Below are 24,200 nucleotides of genomic sequence, written 5' to 3'. Positions count from 1 at the left end.
CCTTGTTTCTACACTATTGTGTCTGGCGGGTTCATGCTATTGTGTCTGGCTCTTTTGTGTTTTTTTTTTTCCTCCTAAAATGTGTGCATCTGGGCGGCGGGCGGGGGTTGTGGGTGTCATTTCTATAAAATCTTCATGCAGCACATTTGGATCAAAACACTGTTGAAACATGTTTTTTGTGCTGTGTGTGTGTGTGTGTGTGTGTGTGTGTGTGTGTGTGTATGTGTTTCAGTCTGGCACCCCTACAATGCACTAATCTTCACATTAGAGCAAGCTGCTTTGTTTGAATTACCTGGTGTTTGTGCGCTGGTGAGCGTGTGCCACCAACATCCCAGAGAGTTGATAAATGAGCGTTCCAAACCCTTTGCTTTAGTCTCCCACACCTTCATCTGCACATTTTCTCTGGCAGCGCGCACATACACACCAACACACGCGTGTACACACACACACACACACACTCACACAAAACAGCAACACACATACTGCTCCCTTCCTTCTTGTAGCCCACATCATTGCCTGGCAGGGGTGATTTTATATTCATGCTGGCCTACTTCGCCTTTCTCCCTTGGCTCCTCACACACACACACACACACACACACACACACGAATACATCTGCTTTACTGTGAAGTATAGCTAACTGTGCAACTATTCATCATGCTGCATGCTGCAGTGGCCGAAGGTTGATTATAGCAAACTTTGTTGTGTATCTGTGTGTGAGTGTAACTTCAGTATTCAAGAGCTACTCCTGATGTATACCTTAGACTTAGATCTCCCTGCTATGCCGATACACCCCCTGCAGCATGAAAAACAGGGTACTACATTAGCCCGGTTAGTAGCTCTACACTCGCTATCAAACCAAAACATTTTCTACTTTAACTTTTTATTACTTCCATCTGCATTCTGCACTGAACGATCAGGCCTGCATGTTCTCCCCATGAAACAGACTTTAACTTGTGAATGCAGATGAGAGCTGCGATCCCTGAAGGATTTCATCTAATAAATCCACTTCAGTAATGACAGAGAACTGCAGATGAAGGGGAGGGTTAAACAAGGATTTTCAAGCTTTCAGAATGGGATTTTTCATAAGACGGCACAGTTTGATCAGAGAAAAAGGCATTGGTAATATTCTGTACACTCCGAAGAGAACTAGTTAAACAGACCTAGAAGTGGCACGATATGCTCCTTTATTGTGTTCCTTTTCTGTGGATGTGATGCAGCCTGGCTAGCGCTGCAGCAGCATTGGTTTTAGCACATGCAATAAAGTCAGGTATGTGTACTCTGGTCCATGTCAGCAAGGGAAATAAGACCAGCATCCTGATCTACTGAGACTTTATTCAACAATAACAATCTGTATGAGAGCTGACTGTCATTCAGGAGTGCCGGCAACTAAAATTAAAGCATTTTGTGCCTCTGTTTGGTGCCGTATGAAATTGCACATAGTGTTTGTGCATTGTAGGGTCTTGCATTGTCTTTCATCCAGTAACCACAACTGTCACAAACATCCACAGTGACTGCTTGGTGAGACGAGAGCCAGCTACTTACCAGAGGCAGGAAAAACAAACGTGCTCACAAGTCGCTACACTTTCATCTCTTGCTAAGTAAGGAAAATGTCTCCGGCACAATGTTAGAGAAGCACTCCAGATCCACCACAGCATGCAGAGCAGTGCTGGTGGCAGCCAGTAAAGCACTTGATTGCATCATGCAAGGGAAGAAAGCTGCGCTGTTTGAATATCAACGAGGCTAAGAGTCTACAGTCTGGTGGAGCTGCGCATTGGCACAGCGGTGCTTTTGAAATGAATGCTAGCATGCTCACAATGACAAGATTCAAGATTGCCTTTTTTGTCAATGAGCATGGACATGTCAACGAAATTTGCACTGCAACCCCCATGTTAAAAACAAGATAATAAGAAAGATAAGAAAGATAATAAAATAAAATAAAGATATTAGAATAAAATAAACTAACATGCAGTAAATTTATGTGTGAATGCAATAAAAAATATACCAGAAATAAAAATATACTAAGACAATAAAAATACTAAAGCAATAAAATATACCAAGAATAATAAAATATACCAAGACAGCTGAGAATATACTAAAATGTGTATGAGTGAACCTGACAATTTAGGTAAAAGTGTGTGTACTTAAATGTTAAGTACACATAAGGTGCAGGTGGAGGTGAAGGTGGAATAAGAGCATGAAGGTGGACGAAGTGCAATGCTACCATTCACAATGCTAGCATGCTAATGCAAATTCATACCTGTGGGTTAAATTGTTTTCTTTTTCCTTTCCTTTAATTTGGAAAACTAATACGAAACGTTGTACGAAAGCAATCAGGCCATTGCATTACATAACTTTTTTTTTATGCAGGCATCAAAACAATGTTTGAATGATGTTAAAATTATTAGGAGGGAGGTAATTGAATAATGAAATAATATTGTTCCCGTATGTTTTAGGTGATTGTGAGCGTCACAGAACAGATATTGATTTGACCCCTGCCAGTGAAGTTTTCTGTACTGGTATCATTCCACTACCAGGCAGGATTGATGCACTGTAGCACCGTGCCAGGCTCCGCTCCACCCCTCCTGTGAGTGCTTTCACACTCGGTGTAGCGCTGGTAGATGGAGGTGGAGGGAGAGGTTTCGCAGCCAAGACCTGGCATTGGTGACTCAATATCACCCACCCGCTCCATCCACCACACTGCTCGACCCTCACCCTGCCCCCTGCTACAATCAGGCTCCGGTTTCAGGGAAACGATTAGCTTGGAATACAGAATTTGAATGCAGAGAAGCATGATTATAATCAAGCTAATGTATAGATCCGAAAGGGTCTTGCTTAGAGTCTGCATTTGTTCATGTTACGCTAAAGGTCGTTGAAATTTTAGTTAATTCTCAGTTACACGATGAGCTAAATCAGTGTTTGACACATTTTCCATCTTCGTACCAGTGGCTTTAGACGTTGTGTTCTCTGCCTAAGGGACTGGATTTGCACTGAGATTTTTTTCTTTGTCTCCAAAGTTAATATTTATGATTTATGAATCGTCTGTATTTGTTTTTTAGAATTGACGCACTAGCCCTCCTACCCCATCCCTCTAAAATAATATCTCCTCCTGATATTATTTTAGACTTTTAAAAGCACTGGATGTATTTTATTTTTTCTTTAAATCTTAATCTTGCAATCCTTTTGAAACCAAATGTTTATTTTCTTTTCCAAGTGTTTGGCCTTCTCGAAGAAGAGTGTGAGCTCTCAAGGCTGTGAGCACATTCTGGCAATGGGCTGTGATATTTGAGAATGGATTTTGTGTTGATATGACCTTTTGATAGGAATTGTTTTTTTCTTGTGAGTGAATTTGACATTTGACATCTTCATCCGAGCAGTAGTATCTGGAGAATACACTTAATGTGTGTGTTTGTACATTTTAATATAACGCTATTGTATTCATTTGTGTTATGTGGAGGTTTTATATGATTTAATGGAATTAGATGGCAACTGGAGTTGGCCACTGATACCCAGCTGACTTAACTTTGATGACTTCACTGCCTCTGCCCCAACGATCAGTAGTCTGCTTTTAAGTATCTCATCTGCCTTATGAACAATAGATATTTGTTGTGGTTGTGAAGCATGTGAAACTTAACTTCATTCATAGTTTTATACTTCATTGCAGTTCCAGCTAAGTTTGAAAGTCATGCTTAGCCTACTCCTATCTATTAGTTTTCCATTAGTATCCATGAAAATATCCTCCAGGATGATGGCGCTGTTTGTAAATTTCTTCCGTCGTAATGGAAGCTGGGAGATACAGTCCCCCAAGGCCATGCAAATAAGGCAAATCTCCCAGTGTAAAAACAGAAGGAGCTGATGTGAAGAATATGGTTTATGTAAAAATGGAGCATCGGTCAAAATATGCAGAAAATTTGAATCGTAGTTGATCACTGCAAATGCAAACTTCAAATGCTTCCCTTTCAAGGTTTTTTTTATTTCCAAAGCACGCGCCTCTGACAACCGCTACACTGTTACTGCTGTGTCTGCTCTACTTCAAACAACACGAGCTTCAAACACGCTCGTCTTCACCACTGTCCAGCACGGAGGACAAGTCTGAAGCAAAGCTGATGCGCTGACAGGCCCGTAGAAACACCTGGACAGAGAAACAGCTGGTGCTGAGTCTTTGGACCAAAGCGTTTAATCTAATAATATGTCGAGAGGCGAGTTCAGCATTCTGGGTTTCTTTGTGTTTCCTCTGCTCAGAATCACATTATCTGTTTGTCTAACTTGACTTATGATTATCTTGTGTGTACAGTGTGTGTGGTCTTTGTGCACAACAACATACAGTACGCCCTTCCAACCATACTCTGTATGTGTGTGTGTGTGTGCGCGCGCGCGTGTGCGCACGTGCGTGTGTCATTCCCGACTCTGTCTTATGATGATGGATTACTGAAACTCTCTTATCCTCCATCAGCTGTGGCTCAATGGAACAGTACTCTCCATTGTTTCAGCCGATGGTGAACGCATACACAATTGTGTGTGTGTGTGTGTGTGTGTGCATGTGTGAGTACTTACACACATCCTATCTACTGCGGCACATACACTCCACCAAACCAAACAAACAGATTAGCGATCGCGAATTGCCACCAGCCTGGCCTGATTCAGGTCTGCAGGGCTTATCTGCTGACCTTTGAACTTAGCATCAGCTAGACTACACCTGCCTCATCTCACAGGCAGACACACACACACACACACACACACACACACACACACCTGAAAAGGTAGTTGTCATTGATGAACAAAAATAAAACATATTGATCCATTAACACACACTTGTTAGACCAGACAGTTAATATAGTACATTGTTGTTGCTCTCATCACTCCTTATAGGTGCACAGGAAGAAGAAAGAGGTCATAGTGACATGTGTCTATCGGTTACCGTCTCTCGCCTCTATTTTCATCTCTGATAAGCCCCGTGAGATGTAAGCAGCGTGCAGGATGCCCTGTAGGACTTCACGTCCTGTCAGATTCTTTGAAACAAGCCCGTTTGAGTTGAGTCAGGAGACGAGGCGCGAAGGCCTCCTTAAAGTACCAAATCCCAGAGCCTCGAGTCCTTCCTTTTCCGAGGCTCCCGTGACACAACACACAAGGATGTCCTCCTTACCGCCTGTCTTGAGCAAAAAATGAAAAGAGAGAGAAAATTGCGTTGCTTCTTATCCTCAACAGAATAGTCCTACACCTCGCCATTCAGCCTCTCTCTGCTCTGTCTGTGTCTGGTAGAATTCAAGAACAAGTCTCATTTGTTTCATGCTGTCCTTTCACTGGCGCCCTCTCAATCACCACCTCTCTTTGATGCTATTTTTCTCCCGGCCTCTTAGTTTTCCTCTCCTCTCTTTCCTGTTCTTCTCTCACTCTCTGCCCTTTACATGTTTTTTTCCTCTTGTTCCACTCTCCTCTTGACCCCTTTGTCCCGTGGTGAGAGAAGTCGCCTTTGTTCCTTTTCTGTCAACGCAAAAGTCTCGAGGTTTTAACACATACCTCGTAACGGTTTCTGGTCTGGTAAGGCCGAGGCGTTTCTGTGACGGAGGGCTTTGATTTCCAGTATGTGAAGTTTGACCCTCTGCAGGTTTTTGCGTTATCTGATAGTGGCTGTCACTGCTGATGCCCAGGTGTCCCATGCTTTGTGTACTTATTCTATTTAATCCTGTGTACTTCTGATTGTCTTCTTTCTTTGGAAGGATCCAACTTTTACTGGATGACACTTGATGAAGTACAAACACTCAACTTAAAAAAAAAAAACTTTATCTTGAATTGGTTTTGTGTTCTATAAAGAAGAATGTAAATTTATTCATGAGAAAATGCAGTGGATTATTATTTTAGCTGGGAGGCATGACTCTTAGCAGCTCTCCAATGCTGTTAGTCTCAAGCACATACTTCCTGACATTAAATTGATACGGCAAATTGTTTCTTTTGCAGGGAATATACATAGAATTTAAATTCAGATCTCCAACCCTGTCATGGTTAACAAAATGTAAATAAATTGCTTTTCATGGGCTGAAATTCCATATCTAGCTCACCAGTAAAAGCTAATAAGTTGTTCTGTCTGTCCTTCAAGGTTAAAAGAGGTCTGTTGACAAAGAGACAAAAACAACTTTCTTGGTGGAGGTAGAACTGACTGAACGTGGTCATATTTGTTTGTGCATTTGGTAGCATGAATATAATTATTCATTGCTTTCTTTGATATGTCAGACTACCTTGCAACTGCAGTATATGATGCAAATTAAAATCACCATAAAATATGGATTTTTATGCAGCTGTTCTGATGCTGTCTGTGATTATGAAAGCTACGTGAGTGTGTGTAATGACTCGGGTGTTTGAGAGTGTCACATGTGGTGTTCCGCAAGACAAAAAGGGGAAAAAAAAATGTTTTATTTGTTGCCCAATAGCATGTGACAAGGCTTATTGCTAGATCCGTTACTAAGCCTCTTTGGCCAATCAGGTGGCAGACATTTTAAACTGCAGTTGGATGAAGTCAGAGTTGTGATCACTTGGCTAGGATCCTCAATCCCTGTAGTGTTTGCGTGCTCGCGCCTCTGACCTGGATTTTCTCTGAGAACGTCGACTGAGATCAGTGTGGTTCTGTTGCGCTGCGCCGCCTGCAAACAGCCGAGCTCTCGCAGCTTTGGGTTTCATGCCACGGTCACATTTTGCTGCCACAGACTTTCAGCCTTTGAAAAATATTGACGGCATTAATGCAACAATTAGTGCAGATGCAGCTTCAGCTGTTTCTGATGAATTTTGCAGCCCTGGTGAAGGATTTGCAGCCCCTCTCCTCCGTCCGTCAGCAGGGAGAGCAGGAGCTGTCCGTTGTGCTGAAAAGACTCAGTCTGCTCTCCTTATCTGTCGTTTCTCTTTGCTTTCCCAAGCAAACATTCACACCATTACGTTGCTGCGCATTTCCTCTCTGCCCTGTTTGTGACGTCTGACCACGCTCTCCTGCTCCCTTCTCCCTCTCCCCTCCCGATCTGCTCCTCTTTGCTGTTCCTCCGTTTTCTTCTTCTTCTTCTGCTCTGCTCTTTTTAAAGCTGCTTCGCCTCCCACTCCAGTTATGAGACTTTTGAAAAAATTGACTTTTTTTTTTTTTTTTTAAAGCTGCTCATATGCTAATGAAATGGCACCTCATTATTATTGGATTATTTTGGGAAATTTCTCTGTATCCCTCCAGTTCTCTTCCTCCAGCTCCCCTCCTCTCACTCCCTGTGTGGACTCATGCTGTCATTCATGTGAATTGCTGCTGCAGCTCTTGCGAGCATGTATGAGTGTGTTAGTGACAAACTGAGTGAGAGTGTATGTGCGACTGACTAAGACCTACAAGACTTTTTGCTATGAATTGTTTAGAAGGCTGTTGCCCTTTGAATGCTGAATATGTGTGTTCTGGCTGAGCTTGTCAAGTGTGTGCGAGTGTTGGTGTGTGTTTGTCCGTATGTGTGGATAACAGTATGCTTTAAGCTTGCACTTGACTAGCTTTGAGTCAGATGTTGGAGGCGGGAAAAGGTACACTGAACTGGTCTGCAGTGAACTGGAGACTTTGTAGAGGCTTTCATGAAGACAAATCTCAGCAGGTATTACTGTCTTATCTCGCCCTCTCTCACTCCTCTTTTATGCCGTTCTCCCCCTTTGGTTTCTGGCAGCGTTAATAGAAGCTGACAAGCCAATACATGGGAACGCTCAATAGCTTTGCTTCTCTTTGATGTACGTACAGAGGCACATTCGTGGTTATTTTTGTGGAAAATGCGCCCAGGGTACAGCTCTTGGCACCGAGAACACAAACGTCTGTGTTTTAATCTAATGGAACTGTAAAGCGTACACTTATTTGCTAAATTCGAGGTAGCAGTCGCTTGATTGGAATTTGTCACCTTCCCCACACAGCGCCCTTAACAGGATCTAACTGATTGGAAACAAGCCTTCTTTGCCCCTCGGACCAAAATGTTAATGCATACATGACTTTAACCATAAGCCACATAAAGCCATGAAATGGTGCAGGCCCGCATAGCTATTTTTTCACTCTGTGCATCATGGCTCATACAAAAATGTATTTTAGCACATCATCTGTTCAATTTGGAATTTCTCACTAATGCCATGCAATGTGCAAATCAGTTCCTATTTAATCTGTCAACTTTCTCAAAGGGTTAAAAATATTTATGATCGAGGATTATTTCTTTTATTTGCATATTTACTGTATTTTTCTTTGAGTTGTTATTGAATGTATTAATGCAAAACACATATATTCATGCACTCTATAGCTTTAGGTTTGCTTTACACTGTAGTTGCTGGTAGTTCATTTCCATACAACATTTGCACTATGCTTGAGGGAACAAAACAAACAAATGACGCAAATCTGCATCCAGGAGTAAAGTGGATAAGCACTCTAAACCTATCTTATTTTCTCCCATTTTCTCCGCATTGGCTTTGTGATTGGATGGTTTCTGTATGTGTGAGAGAAAAGTGAGAGCGATGAGAACAGTGTTGATGTCAAAGAAGGAAGTGTGGTTGCTGCTGTATGTGGCTGACGTATTGGCTTGTAATGAACTGCCATCTGCACTCTGCTGGTGGGAAAATGCATTGTGTGAATGTTTTGTGGCTTGTTTTAGTTTCTGTTGGCTGTTTGAGCCTCTCAAGGTAGCTTTTGTCCTCTGATGGCAGTTAATAAAAATTCACCAGGGTTATGTGGGGGGAAGATGGAAGGAGGTACTATACAGACCCATCAGTCTCAGTCCAATCATTGAGAGTGGTTGGATGAAGATCTGTCAGTTTGCCATGATCCATTAGCTTTTTCTGACACATAGACCCAGGGCTGGGATACACATGGCAGTGTATTACACAAAGTAGTGTAATTCTACTCTCTGGATTTTTCTTTGTTTGTTTGTTTGTTTCTCACCAAATAAAAAAAAATAATTCCATCATTTGTAGGCACTTGATTAGAAAAGTCCAATGGAGAGAGACAGAGGGACACGCTAGCAGCTCTATGAGGCTGTACTTGCTTTGAAATAGGTCAACATGCTAACATACTGATGTTTACCATCATAGTTCAAGCGTGTTAGCATGCTAACGTATGCTAATTAGCCAATGAGATTGTTGTTAGTTTTGCAGGGACAAATTGAAATTTTGACCTGATCTGACGGTGCTTGACTAGTTGCTGTGGGATCACCAAAGTTATTACTGTTCATCCTGACGGGAACCTGCGTCTGCCAGATTTCAATGCAAAACATTAAACTCTGAACCAAAAATGTCCACCTGTTTGTAGCCTAGATGAAAAGTCAGGGGATCACCAAAGGTAGCAATGATTCATCCTCCGGGGACCATGAATGACATTTTGTGCTAGTTCATCAAAGTTAATGTAAACACAAGATACTTGTGCTCAAAAAGAGGATTCATTCTCAGTGAAGAACCTTGGAGCTCTAATCTGCCTCTATACATGCCAAAGAGCAGTGATTCCTAACACGTCTCTGGGGGTCATCAGGTGGATACCTCCCTTCAACAGTGTTTTGCCTACTTAGTCCCACTACACCTCCAGGAGGCTAGGCGGTGAACTCCGGCATCCCAGAGTCACCCCCCCCCCCCCCCCCCCCCCCCCTCGTGCCAGTTCACACTGCTCCTACACAATCCAAACAGCACTGCCACGTTCAACTGACCCAGGCCTGTTTAGAAGATGCTCCAGGTAGTGGCCAGTACCAATGCTACCATTTAGCTAATGCTAATGCTAACCGCTAAGAAGAACAGAAGAAGAAAATACAGTTCTGATGCTGTTTAGATATTTCAGTCTGGACAAAACTGGTGGACTGACAGTGGCATTGCCGGAACCCCACAGCTACCATTGCTAATAAATATTCAGGAATTTGGTGCAGTATGCATCATGTAGACATACTGTTTAATGTGCAATACCAGTCACTGTAGTAATGACAGACTTCCTGCAAATCTTATATCCGGATTTTGCTAAATCAAATTACTTCCATGTCACTGAGGAGGCTTTCCTGCCTGAAGGGATCGACATCATTGCTGTGGTTTTGCAGTGTGTCTGGCAGACTCGACATGCAACCCATGTTCTGACATGAAATCTAGATTCCATCATTCCTAAAACATTTGAGCAGAAACAGATTTATTCCAGCTTCTTAAACTTAATGATTCTTTGTTATTTATGATAGCAAATGTAGAGTCTTTGGGTTTTGGGCTGTTCATTGGACCAAAGAAGCAATTTGAAGACACCACTCTTGGCTCTGGGAAATTCTAGTTTGAATGATTCATGGTGAAAATAATTGGCAGATTAATCGAAAATGATTAAAGGAAAATGATCACCAGTTGCAGCCCTACCCAGAAATGGTATCTAGAATTTACTCTAATTGATTCATCACCTCTCAATAATGTAACTTGCAGTATGGATTCCTCCATCATGCTGCATATGCTGGAAATGCTAGTCTCTGTCCTTTTGCAATTTTTATAGCGGTGAGAATTTGCGATCAAACATTCCTTATGAAGTTCAGATATTACATATTATTGGGCCACACACACACACACACACACAAACCTGCCTTGCTTATGCTGGCCTAAACCACCTTTATATCCCCAGTGTGGATTTACGTAATCATTGGTGTATTTTTGCAGTGTGTGTTGAAACCTTGTTTTTCCTCTGCATATTTCCTAAAGCTGCTCTGCTGTGATTTCTGACCTCTCTCTCCCTGTAAAGTCTAAAGTGAAACACTTCATGCGTACCAGCTATTACATACTCCAGACACTCGAGGCTGATACGGTTTATTTTGCTGACTCGTACCCGTGTGTGTGCGTGTGTAATTGTGATGCTCTGATTCAGGGTTTCATGAGTGGGGGCTGCGTCTCGTCCCATCTGCCATCTGTGCAGATACTGGTACTAAGGCCCATGGGAAATGCAGTCCAGGGACACCCTCCCCCCCTCCTCCTTCCTCCATGTCTGGAGGGCTGCAGTCAGTCAACATGTCATTGATGATCACAATCACAGAGGGAGAGACAGAGACGCATACACTACCATTTTCCTCCTTATTTCAAACCTACTTTCCATCACAGTAACATTCACAGTAGTTTTCCAGAGTTACTAACCCAGGGCTTCAAATAATCCTTTTTGTTATTATCACGACCTGATATTTGTTTTTTGGGATTATTCACTGAATCGTTTGGTTTTCAAAATGTCAAAAAATAATAAAAAGTGTTCATCATGAAGTCCCAAAACCCAAGATGACATCCTCACATCGCTTCTTTTCTAGAACCAAAACCCAAACTTATTCAATTAACGATAGCACTGAACTGAAAGCATAAAGCTCAAAATGACATATTCAAAATGCTTTTTTGTCTGTCTACAAGCTAAAGATATTCAGATTAGCACCATGTGATGCAGTCAAAGGTAGTCCTCACTCAAATTCTCACTTCTAAGAAGCTGGACCCAGCAAACGTTTCGTGCATCAACTTAAACCATTATTTGCTTATTAAATTCTTCTGTGGATCGACAAATAGATTAATCAGTGTAAGAGTCGCTGCCAGTATTTTTGATTTGCTCTAAATATTCCTGTCACCCTTGTTGTTAAAGCCAGCGAGCCCGCATAGATCCCCAAAGCCTTGAAAAACCAAGATAATCAGAAGTTTATCTCGAAACTGGGACTGAGCCAGTGATAAAATTAACTGCAGCTCTTATCAATGCTGTTTACAAAAAACGAGGTCATGCAGCAACCAGAACGTGGATTATTGAGTGTTTAGTGGCCAGTTTAGCCCCAGTGTAATCCATATCTTTTTAGAGATTTGCTATGGTCATCATCGAAACACTAAACCCTCCGCTGCACATTGTAAGGCTGAGAGCAATAAAATCGCTCTGCCGTCCTGATAAGAAAGCACAATAGCATCCAGCCGCCCTCATTTTCTTTTTCGCTCCATCTCTGCTGCTCGCTCTCTCAAACACTCACACTTTCTCCATCACGGTTTTCTCCTCTGTCCAATCTGCTTCCTCCTGCCCCCCTTGCGGTTCACACCGTTCGCTCTCTTGTTTGCTTTTCTCCTGTTCGTGTGCCCCTCTCGCTCTCCTACAATTTCGCTCTCCTGCGCTCCGTCGAGCCTCTTGGCGAAGCGTTAAGTGTATAATCTGTGATCTCATGTCTAGATGGGCCTCTCGTCCCCTCACTCGCTCAGCGCACAAAGGGACTGAATGGCTGTGGCTCACTCAGGGGACACAAATGAGTAATGAGCCACGCACGAGCACACGCGCACACACACCAAACAAACACACACACACATGCGCGCACCTCTCCAGCGCACTCCCAGGGGCTTTGAAGTTGCATATTGATGATGCCAGCTCAATTGAATGTGCAGAGGCAGAGGAGGTGGCTATTGACCGTCCACTCGCCTCTCTGACCTGTCATCTCTGACAGCTGTAATGAGCAACAGGTGCCTCTTTTCGCCAGCTTCGGCCTTGAGCGTCATCCAATATTCAACAGTCAGTCATAGTAATCAGCCGGCGTAATGGCTCGTTTGATGTGCCATTGCAGCCACACAGAATGGGCTGCAATGGGTCTGAGAGATATCGTTTTCAGTTAAATAATCGTTTTTTTTAATGAATGCAGCCCCTTTCAGAATACCACTGAGAGAGCGGTGTTTAAAGGCTAAGGCCAGCGAGGTTTCAGTCATCAACAAAACAAAAGGCATTAGAAATAAAAAAAAAACATATATAAAATAAAAATAGTAAATAGAAATTGTCAAGAGAGATCCTGTGTTTCTGTGTGAGAAATAGACCTTTTTATGGAAGACATTATACTGTTCAACAGCAGGAAAAATATACTCATAAAAAGTGAAAAAGAAATGAATGATGGCTGAATTACATTTAGCTGCTTCAGTTTCAGGGTCCTGGTATTGAGCATGTTCGCTGCCACTCACTTCTCATGACTTACTTTACTTTTTAGGTTCAAAATGTTTATGTAACTTGACAAATTACCCGGTAAATAACCCCTTTCTGGTGCAAACTGAACCTGAGTATTTGTGTGAATATAATGCCTGCATGGCAGTATTTTTAGTAGGGGGAGACCCAGGGGAACTGCATACTCATTTCTAACAGTCCCAGTGAATTGCTCTACTTTTTCAGCCATACAGGTTAGCAGAGACTGTCCTCACCAGGAAACTGTCAGCAATGGTTGTTTGTTCAAATCCCAAAAATGACCAGCATTAACTTTTTTTTGTGGCAAGCAACCTCGTGTGTTCTTACATGTAATCACTGTCCTTTCAAAAACAAATACAAAAGTAGAGTGGTGTTGCTATAGCGCTACAAAACATCTTGGAGAGGAAGTGAGAGTGTTAGCACCTGAATCTGCAGCTCCACTCACCTGTACAGAGCTTTAAAGAGCTCTGTAACCACTGGTGACCATAGTGGAGCATTTAGGCGCTCAAGAGCCAGATATAACCTGCAAATATTGGTAGAGACCAAACACAGAGCTAAAAGAGAGCCAACACTGGATTTACATTCATCAGGTGAACACAAACCGGACTCTGGATGAATGATAGTGTTGCTCTGTGTCTGCTGGATGTGTAAATAAGCAACTGTTTGCTATCAAGTTTGTTGTATCAGATGATTTGTCAGTGTTGTGTTCACAGCTTGTTTCTGCTGCCCCCAAGTGGCCAAAAAAGTCAGTTATTGCAGGTTTAATCCCATTGAGGAAGTGGATTATAAAACACTCTTTAATAGCAGCTGTATAAGTCCTTTTTTAAGGCAGTGACAAATTGATCTATTTTGTTGTTCAGTATAAAGACTAGTTTGGATAACAAAATGTAGAAAAGACCTATTTTCACAGCAGACATTTTGACTTGACGCAGGTGTGACTAATAACATTAACGATGGCTCTGTTCTATTCAAGTGTCCCAATAAGCCGTGACAGTGAGCCAGCACGCACAATACCAGGACCCTGAAACTGAAGCAGCACAGTGGAATTCAGCCATCATTCCTTTCATTATTTACACCTGTTATTTTCCTGCTGTCACATATCATCATGTCTTCGGTGGAAAATGGCCTATTGCACATGGAGCATCTCAGGACTGTTTCTGAGCAGTGTGGCTGGTGAGAAAGGGTTAAAGCAGACAGAGGGAGTGTTTGTTTTACCAGCCTCTTATGAGAGCTGGTTTTGGCTGGTTTAGGTGCCTGCTCATATAAGCTCTTTGTGGTGTGAAGACGGTCCTGGCACTGACCCCCCCGGCCCTCCTCAAACACCCACCTCCCCAGCACAGCCAGAGTGATGCCAAGCTGAGTGCCAGCTTCCTTCAGGCTCTGAATGAGCAGCACTGCAAAGCTGGTCAGAATTAGAAATGTGGGAAAATGGAGGAAGGGGTAACACACAAGTGTGCAAGTACGTAACTGATAATTTACACGAAATAAGGCATTTTAAAATAAATGAACCACAACTTTTATAACAGCTGAAGAGTGAACATGTGAGAAGGTGGTGTCTTGCACACAGACAGACACAAAAACAATAATATACTCCACAAAATGAGGAGATTAGTCATCAGTGATAACTGCACTGATATTGTGGAGGCTGAAGTTTTCTCTCTCATCATAACACAAGAAGAGTGTTGTATTTCTACATTGTGCAGTCTTGAATGTGCTTTGTCTATTTCCAGTGTGAGCACAACTCCATATTCTATATATAGCAGACATATAGCATTCAGACACATCCATATGCATCAGCACAACACAATCCAGCCTCAAGTATCGACCTGCCAAATGTTCATAAAACTGCCTCGAACACGGATGATGGCAAAGAGGTTGTCACTTCCTTCCTTATCACCTGTCTGACAACAGGTTGTTTGACTCACCCGCTGGTTTCCTTGCTGTTTTTGTTTATTTATTTTTTTATTCTTTATGAATGGAACATGAGCGGTGTACTTGGAGAGCAATCATTGTCATCATGCTGCCAAAACAAACGTCCTCAACTGGTTGCCAAGAAGACTGTGAGGTCAGTGCTTGCATTGCCTCAGAGGACAGAGGGGGTGGCACTGCCAAGACCCTTTATCCTAAGGCATGTGGCATAATGTGGGCCCCTATTTATGTGTGTGTATCCTTCAGCTGCCAGGGTACATGTCGGGGTAGTAAAGACCTCTTGTGCGTGCTCACTGATGTGATTACGTGTCCCTTTGTGAGGACTTCCCCAGTAGGTTTCTGACGCAGAGGCGAGGGGTGGGAACTGACGCCGTGGACACACAGGGCGGGATGAGGGAGAGATTGAGGGTTACAAGTATTTATGCAAAGGAAGCGTGTTCCCTCATAAAACCAATTAGTCCCTTTTGTCCGTGTGCACTGTGGCGACGATGATGATGCTCGAGTTTGCTCAAGTGTGCTCAGGCTGCTTGTGATCAACCTTATTGCCGCAGAGGCAGCATGTTTATTTATACGTCAATTAAAAGCCCCTCTCGAGCAAATCAATGCGTAAACGCTCAAGCATCTGTCATTTTTATGTGAGCCATGTGAAATGAAGAATACATATTTAACGTGAGCGTAGAATATTTTCTCCCACCTCTCTCTGTCGCTGTCATATCTTTCCCATGTCACCTGACGTTCTGGGTCCAGGCGGCTCTTGGCAGTGTCACCCTGGTTTTACTCGCCGCTTCAGATGTTGCTTCTGGTGGAGGATAGATAATAATTATCTGGGCACTTCATTGTTTTTTCTCCCCCCTGCATCTCCTGCGCTCACCCTCCTTTTGCTCTGTATTGTTGGTCACGAGACCCAATTTGTTGCTGTCGTTTGCATCACCCCTCTCATCTTGCTGTGATGTTCTGTACGCGGGTGGGAAGCGCGAGCATAGTGAGATTACGTTAGTGCTGTACATGTGTAGGTATGCCCTGAGGGGCATGTGTTTTCAAGTTGCTGTGTGTCTGCGAGCGAGTTTCTACAAAGACTTTCTGCGCTGTCTCCCCTTAAGTTTCCGCTGCGTTGCATATCGAGCATCGTCAGACTGGCAGGTTATATAGATGTTGTAGGACGCAATGGTCCCCAGCGAGCTCTCTAATTGGGAACCTCGGAGGAGAGGGGAAAATTCGATGTGGAATGAATTAATTCTTCCTCCTTTTATTCCATGGCTTGTTCAGGGGTCCTCTCTAATCTGTGCTAGTGCCTTCGCAGAGTGCACTGGATCAATTCACTTCACTGAGAGAGGGAGAGGGGAAAGAGAAAGGGACAGAATGAGAGTGAGAAATGAGAGGCAGTTAGTCCGTCGGAAGAGAGGGGAGGAATGAGAAGCAGGTAGAAATACGTGGATATTGTACACTTGAATTGGAGTTTTTTTTAAAGATCCCAGGTTTAATGCCTGCTCAATCACAAGGTGAGAGGAGTGAAGCTAAAGTAAAAAAGGAGCCATGGCGTCAAAGGTGTAACCCTTAATCTTAAAGGTCTCACTGCGGCTGAGACCAAGTCTCTCTAAATGGGCGAGCATGTGATGAATGCTGGTGTTGCTAATGATTGCTGCAGCTAATGTTCCATTTTGGGTCAATATCATACATGGCCACATCCAAGAGACCATCCTCTGCTCTTGATCTTCTTTGTTTCTGTGCTCCAGCATACATCAGGGTTGGGATTAGTTTTATTTCAATTAGATCCAAACATCTGGAGTTTCTCGAAAACATGTTGCACTTTTTTCAACCGAATTTTCATAAAATCTGCACAAGACGATGCAAGATCATGTGCGATTCCATTCACCACTGTTGTGTGAGTATCAGGATGCATCGAGATAAGTAACTGGTGGGGCTAATTCTCCAGTTTGGTGCCATTAAACCATTGCAGATGAAGTCGATGCAATGAGATGATATTTAAAAGAGCTCCAGTCAAACATCAAACCATGAAAACATAATGGAAATATATCAGAAACATGTTTAGCTTAAGTTTGCTATATTTGCTTACACTAGCCACTATAAGCTACTGGTCATACCAGATTGTAGCAGCCAAAAAAACCTCAGTGTATTGAATTTAGCAAGAGTCTTTTTAATCGTGTATAATTTCAACTAGGATGCATTGTTTCTTGTTTTAAAAGTTTCAAAGTCTCACTTTACATCCAAGCTTAAATACATGTGCAGCGTCTTTCTTGACGTATCCTGTAACACCATCAGACGGTAATGTTATCTAGGACGTGGCTGAATGCTAACTTTAGCTGTTGTCTAAAAGTTGCTAATGGGTTATTGAATATGTTATTTTACCCTGAAATATGGCCTGATGTACCTCTGGATTTTCACTAACCACTGTCCTCAGTTGCTGATGAACCAGGAAGCAGAAAAATCATAACGGTTTGTCAGATTTGTAGTGTTCAGTAGTGTCAGCAGCATGTAGCCGCAGAAAAGTGAGAGGATCATAGAGACACACTGCTGCCTGTAGTATTCCTATTATATTCCCATAGTATTTCTACGATCATTCAGTAGCATCTGTGCTGCTGAAAATACAGCCCAGAGCAAGCCACCGCTGTAACAGAATATTTTAGTGGAGACATTAACCTGCACTGACCGCACCGCCCATACCTGCTACAGTTACATAACTGGAGGTAAAGTTCAGCCTCGACCACCTGCACAGGCCACCATCCACTTTGTTAGAGTTTCACAAATCGACTACTGAGTGGACGACTCTCTCCTTTTCGCCTCGTTGTGAAACATACTGACTGTACTTGAGTTAACCATTATTGTCAGTATCTTGCCTGCGCAGAGACCACATCACAGCCATGGCGATCATATCCTGTGTTTTCATTGCTTTTTTCAGTCTTTCGTCTGCTACCTTCACGTAACTTATTGCATGTTTCTGTTTCATCTGCTTTAATTACCTCAGTGGCGCTCTCTTAGCTTGTTGGTTGCCATGGCTACCATTTCCTGGATAGTGTAGTATGCTGAGGATGAACTGCGTGGGTATGCTTGGGTTCTTGTGGTGCATGAGTGAGTGTGTGTGTGTGTGTGTGTTAGGGAGTCATAGTGAAATGAAGCCTGTACTATCACAAGTAATTATAGTGCACCAGCCATTAAATACAGAACATTTGCACTCGATTTTTAAAGTATGGGGTCCTCTGACTAATGCTATCTGAGAGGACAGGAACTGAAATGTGTATTAATCAGTGTGTGTGCGTGTTTGCATGTGCTTGCATGGTTATGTGTGTATCTAAGGCGGTGGGGGGGGGGGCATTTTTATTCTTGCTGTATTTTGAGAGTGACTGTAGTTCATAGAGGAGAGTGCTGCACACCTCACATTAGAGGAACAGCAGAGAAGGAGACGGCATTGTGTGTGTGTGTGTGTGTGTGTGTGTGTGTGTGTGTGTGTGTGTGTGTGTGTGTGTGTGTGTGTGTGTGTGTGTGTGTGTGTGTGTGTGTGCACAGATGAAGGACATTTATTTGTTGCAGTATGTGCGGCCCCCGGCAGAAGAAATGCTTTCCTAACCACAATCAGCATCCATCAGAAGCCAGGCTTACCTCTCCTACAGACAAAAGGTTAAATGCTTCACTAAATCATTCTCTCTTTCTGTTCTCTCTCTCCTCCCACTTGCTTCATCACCCTTACACTCCCCCCTCCATCCTTTCCCCCATCCGAATACTTCCACTATCCGCCTTCCTTAACATTGCCCCCTGCCCTTTCCTGCCTCCCAAACCATGCCTCGCCTTCCTGTCATCCTGCTCCTCCCCCTTCCTGCAGCTGGTGGGCGGCGAGTTTGACCTGGAGATGAACTTCATCATCCAGGAGGCGGAGAGCATCGGCTGCATGGTGGAGCTGCTGTCCCACTGTGAGGTGACGTGCCAGGCCGAGATCTGGAGCATGTTCACCGCCATCCTCCGCAAGAGCGTGCGCAACCTGCAGACCAGCACCGAGGTCGGCCTCATCCAGCAGGTGCTGCTCAAGATGAGCACTGTGGACGACATGATTGCAGGTAACTGGGGTATGACAGTCACATGTAAAATTATTCACTTACATTCGGACTTTCCACAGCTCAACAAAAACTTAAACAAGTAAAAATATGAAAACACAGGCGGAACACAGGGTCTCTGAGGTTACACACTCTTCTAGTGGGCTGTAAGTGATGAGTGAGAGGGATTATTTTCCAGTCTATTCATGTTTTTTTAGGAAAATCCCACTCATTCTGCCTTTACATGAGTGCAAAGGTGTTGCAAAGGTTCCGTGGCGTTGTGTTATTAAGCTTTTCCCACTTAACTGCAACATGCTTGGCCCAGGTAGTGACTTTACCCACAAGTGCCTTTCAGAATCGCCCGACGTGCAGCAGTGGGTTGCATGTGTAGGTGGAAAAAACAATTCTAATACCACAGAAAGGAAAGAGTGAAGCCGCATGCCAGGCTGAAAACACAGCATGTCTTGAGACTGAATTCTCCTGTATTGAAGCTGCTTCTGGTGGAGAAATAATTGTGTGTGATTTTGTAAGTTTGGTGGAGAAAGCCAATATTTTATATCACATTGAAGGGAGCTGACAGTATAATGTTTACTTTGGACTTTTTATCCTTTACATTGTGTTTTTTTTTTCGTGAAGGTCAGAGCCAGTAGTCGAAGATGTCCTTCACTCACCTCTGATTTTTTTCATTCACAACACAACTATTTCATGCTTGCCCTGCAGGCCGTCAACCATCCATAACAACCCGCTGGTGCAGCAGAAGCGCAGTAACGACCTCAGTATGTTTCTGAGTGTGCTGTGATTTGTGCGGAGGGCTTGATTACAAAACAACACGTACACAGCATACATGATCATATTGACCTTGACTTCCCCTTAATGATGCCTCGGAGTGCGTGTCCTGTCCTTCCCTACCCCCAGTGTCCTCTCTGTCCTACCTACCGCCGCAGGATAATGCGCTTTAGAACTGCTATGACTTATTACAGCTCGCCGCGGCAGAGTGCGCGCTGCTTAAATCAATTTAATGTCAATTCTCGCAGACTCCCTTTCTGCAGCATGATTCTAACACTTTTTAAACTATTTAAAATGACCTACATGGATTGATCGTGCCAAAAACAGAGCTTAGGGGTTTTGAATCTAGGACATTGTGTATTGCGTTTTCCTCTCACACCAAGCACCTCAGTGAGCTAGCCTCCTGCTTTATTCCCTGTCGCTGGGACCTGGCTAATGAAATATTGTGGGAAGACTCTATTCATATCTAGCAGGCCTAATGGGAAAGGGGAGCCTTTGTAAGCAAATTGCCTCACTCTGAGGGCTGTGCTGTACCTCTGCCATATCCTCACTGATCTGTTGTGGCTGTGTGATGTGAAAATCAATGAGGCAGGAAGGTCATTTTATGTCTTTTAACACAATGTTCTTTAAATGACCTGCTTATATATGCAGAGGAAAATATTTTTGAAACCTTGTTTTTGTCAATTTCATGACAAGTTCTTTTGCAGCATTAGTGAGGTTGTTAGTGCCTGGTAACGTGAACAAATTAAAGGAATATTGTAACATTTTGGAAAATACACTAATTTGTTTTCTTGCCAAGAGTTAGATGAGAAGATTGATACCACTGTTAATGTCTGTGTGCTTGATATGAAGCTAGGACCGGCAGGTGATTAGGTTAGCTTAGCATGAAGACTAGAACAGTCACTATTTTGGCAAAGAAATATATTTTTTTATTTTTACAGCTGTGTTTTTGTACAAAGTGCTGGTGGGTACATTTGTTTTTTTTTTACCTTTTCAACAGAGACAGGCTAGCCATTCCAGCCCTTTTGCTAAGCTAAGCTAGTCGTCTGCCATTGAAGCTTCATATTTAGCGTACAAGCATGAGAATTGTGTTTGTCATTTTGTCTTTATTAAAATTTGAGAGTTAATTGATACAACTTAACGACATAGCTCTTTGTTTAGCTAGTAGCTGAGAGTGCTGTACTTAACACTTTCTCAGTACATTTAGCCTCATATTACCTGATGAAATCAGTATACACTAACATGAAAATAAATTATATCGTAGTGTCAACGTTCACTGTATAAATAGTGCTGTGCACAGCACCTCTGCTCAAGCTTCAAGGCTGTGTGTATTTTATTAACAGTGGAGTAGCTCTGAGGACTCGGATGCAACACACTTGAATTTCTCTCTAATGACCTGACCATATCTTATCTGAGTGTCAGTGGAGGACCTTTGAAAATCCTGACTCGCACACACAAAACACACACTCGCTCTCTTGTGCTCTCATTCTCCCTCTGTCTGTGTTTTCCTAGACCTCCTGGTGGACATGCTGGGAGTCATGGCCAGTTACAGCATCACAGTCAAGGAGCTGAAGCTGCTTTTCAGTATGCTGAGGGGCGACAACGGCATCTGGGTGAGTAAAAACTCTGATGGAAGTGAATAGAGTTTGGGATTGTGTTGGTGTGTGTGTATCGGTGGGTGTTGCTAGTGTTATGACCATAGTACTGTTTTTATTTAGAGGTGGGGTGAGTCATTCTGGAGAAAGATTGTTTTGATATTTGCTGAATTTCAAATTCAGCGAACATCTCCTCACGATCTGTTAGCTGTCTGTTCATCACTGAAAGCTGTTTTTTTTGTACACAGTCCGGGCTCTGTAAATGGGGAACAAATAAAGTGGCTCGTACCTAGCCACACCGCACTCTTCTAGCCAATCAGCAACAGGTGCCGTTCACGCTCGTGCATAGGACAGCAGGGAGGGGAGGGGAGGTGGAGGAGCGGCAAATTTGGCACGCTAACGTGTAAACGTATTGTGAAGAAGAAGAGAACAATCTTTCTCCACAATGACTCATCCCACGTTTTAAAGGACATATGCGCATCCGTCGGTGCTTTTGCAGGTGCTGGACAACAAACATTAGCACTGCAGAAATGGAAGAGATAATAACATCACTTTAATTAATGTGTTGTTTTGTGGCTTAAATTCATCTTCTATTTTAACGGACTACATATTGACATATTGAAAAATCACTTATGCTACAATATTTTGGAAGTTTATCCATCCCAGTGACAAAAGAAGCTTCAATCCAATCCCCATTTTTGGCTCTGATGGCAGCAAAGTGTCAGACATGTTAGGAAACTCCCAATGACTAATCAGAGCAAGTTTTCATGATTTTCATGATTATTATCTATTTTTTAATAACACAATGCCATGTTTAATAGCTGCATTAAAAGCAGCATTTCACCCTATATTGATTCTGAAAACCTGCCTCAATTAAAGATTATTGTGTCTTTATAACTGTATATGTGTAATTGTTTTTAAAGTGAAAAGAGACTCAGTATTTCAGCATTTGCTGCTAAAATTGAGATCTTTGCTGATATGCTAGTATTCTGCAATTAATAGCATCGGAAGCTGAATTTACTTTGTACGCGATTAATTATACAGCATGAGTCTGTTTGTGTGTCATTAGTCTGGATGTCACTTAATGGGATGGTTGTGCTAATAGACCAGAATAATAGAGGATGGGTGCGTGTCTGTGCGTGTGTGTTTGTCTATGTTTGGATTGATTTGCGAGTGCATGTCAAGACAAGGGCAATTTAGCTTACATTTAACTTTCTTTTTTTTTCTCTCTTGTAATCAACGTTATTAATGCAACAGAGGCTTGACTGTCTTATTTTTGTTGGAGTAATAGAACCATGATGAAAAAAGCAGATTGCCTAACCAGCTGTGAAGGTGAAACGCTTATTAAATAGGCTGTGAATCCGTTATTGTTTTTCTGCAGGTGAATCCCTCTCAGCATCACGCTGCCATACACTCACACTCTATTTATATGAAACCACCATTGTTTATTACTAACTACCAAGCTGCCCCACTGGAGTACATGCCTTGCTCAAGGGCTCATTTGTTTTTTACCCCCTTCTGTCAGACTTCCTCTCATCTCTAACTTTCTCCATCCTTGCACAACCAGCCCAGATATCTTTCTTGCTGCATGCTGCCAACTATAATAAACGCTGGTTGTGTTTATTGTCAGTGTGCAGCTGATTGGAAAAGAGTTTGTTTAATGTGTTTTCTTCTTCGCTTAAGAATCAATGTGAACCACTCTTGCACCTGACTGCTTCAGGCTTTCAGACTGAAAACACATGGTGATACACTATTTATTGTAGAATTTTGCCTCAATTACTCATTGAAATTGGGCTCTGAAAAAATGAGGCGATAAATACACCATGAAGTTACTGATTCATGCTTACTTTTAGAGCTTCAATGCCAAGTTCTCTTTAAGTACCTGTTAATGAGATTAATTGAGGAGTTGAGAGTTGGGAGTGCTTAGTACAAATTCCACTTACAGTGCTACTTGTTGTCATCATCTTAACTGCTCCCTGTGGTTTGCTGATTGGCCCAGCTTGCCGTCACTGGGCTTAGTTGAGTCAGAGTGGATGTATTAAAAACAATCTGTGGACATTTAAGGCAGTTTTGTGAGGCTAAACCTTCTCCTCTGCCACCCCTGCTCACTGTAGGGTAAGCGAGATGTACCAGCTGTGCGTGATACCTTGGCAGCTGCTGGCCGCTACTGGCTTGAGTCAATACTCCTTCGTCCCTTCTCGTCAATCTCTCCTCTGCTAAGGCTCCAGCACAACCGCCATCAACAACCCCTAGTCCCCCCAATCAGTGGTCCACAGCAAGGCCATCATCCATCCCTTCAGTCCTATTTCCACCTCTTCCACCTCACCCCTATTTCCCTGCCTTTTCCAATTTCTACTCCCCCAGCAGCCCTCTCCAGAGACAGATCGATTAAGGGTTGCCATGGTATTGATGAGATGTTGTCGGGGGAGGGCGGAGGTGATTGAAGAGTTATTGATCCCGTGGGGCTGTGGTAGAGATGTGATGTCACACCATGTATTTTTTTAATAGAGTCTCTCCCCCTGTGCCTCTGATTGTCGGCATCTGTCACATGATAGTGATCACTTTCTTTCTTCCTTCCTTGCTTCCTTCCATCCTTCCTTTCTTCCTTCTTTCGTCTCCTCCCCTCTCTTCCAGCCAAGGCATGCTATCAAGCTCTTGTCAGTGTTGAACCAAATGCCTCAGAGACATGGTCCTGATACCTTCTTCAACTTTCCAGGACGCAGTGCAGCGGTGAGACTGAACAATATACGAGCACACACAAACAACAATATACAAACACACGCACACACACACACACACAAATAAATTAGTCAAATTTATTCTCTTTGCACCCAAATTGCTCAAGAGTCCTTCATGGCAGTCTTTGTTGCAGTCAGCACATCCTAATTGGGACACCAGTGCAAAGAGTTGAACGATGAAAAGGAAGT

At 42.9% G+C, this 24,200-nt stretch overlaps 1 protein-coding gene across 2 annotated transcripts in view; it reads left to right on the top strand.

Moving 5' to 3' along the window:
- Positions 1-24,200, top strand: part of nbeaa (neurobeachin a) — a 92,563-nt gene that overhangs the window by 10,604 nt on the left and 57,759 nt on the right. For both annotated transcript variants that reach the window (XM_041951652.1, XM_041951653.1), the window contains exons 2-4: positions 18,685-18,916; positions 21,191-21,291; positions 23,908-24,003. In XM_041951652.1, coding sequence (XP_041807586.1) covers positions 18,685-18,916; positions 21,191-21,291; positions 23,908-24,003 — 429 coding nt within the window. The remainder of the gene's footprint in view (positions 1-18,684; positions 18,917-21,190; positions 21,292-23,907; positions 24,004-24,200) is intronic.

The sequence above is a fragment of the Chelmon rostratus genome, chromosome 14 (assembly GCF_017976325.1).
Source record: "Chelmon rostratus isolate fCheRos1 chromosome 14, fCheRos1.pri, whole genome shotgun sequence".
Taxonomy (NCBI): domain Eukaryota; kingdom Metazoa; phylum Chordata; class Actinopteri; order Chaetodontiformes; family Chaetodontidae; genus Chelmon; species Chelmon rostratus.
This window is presented reverse-complemented; position numbering and strand designations above follow the sequence as displayed.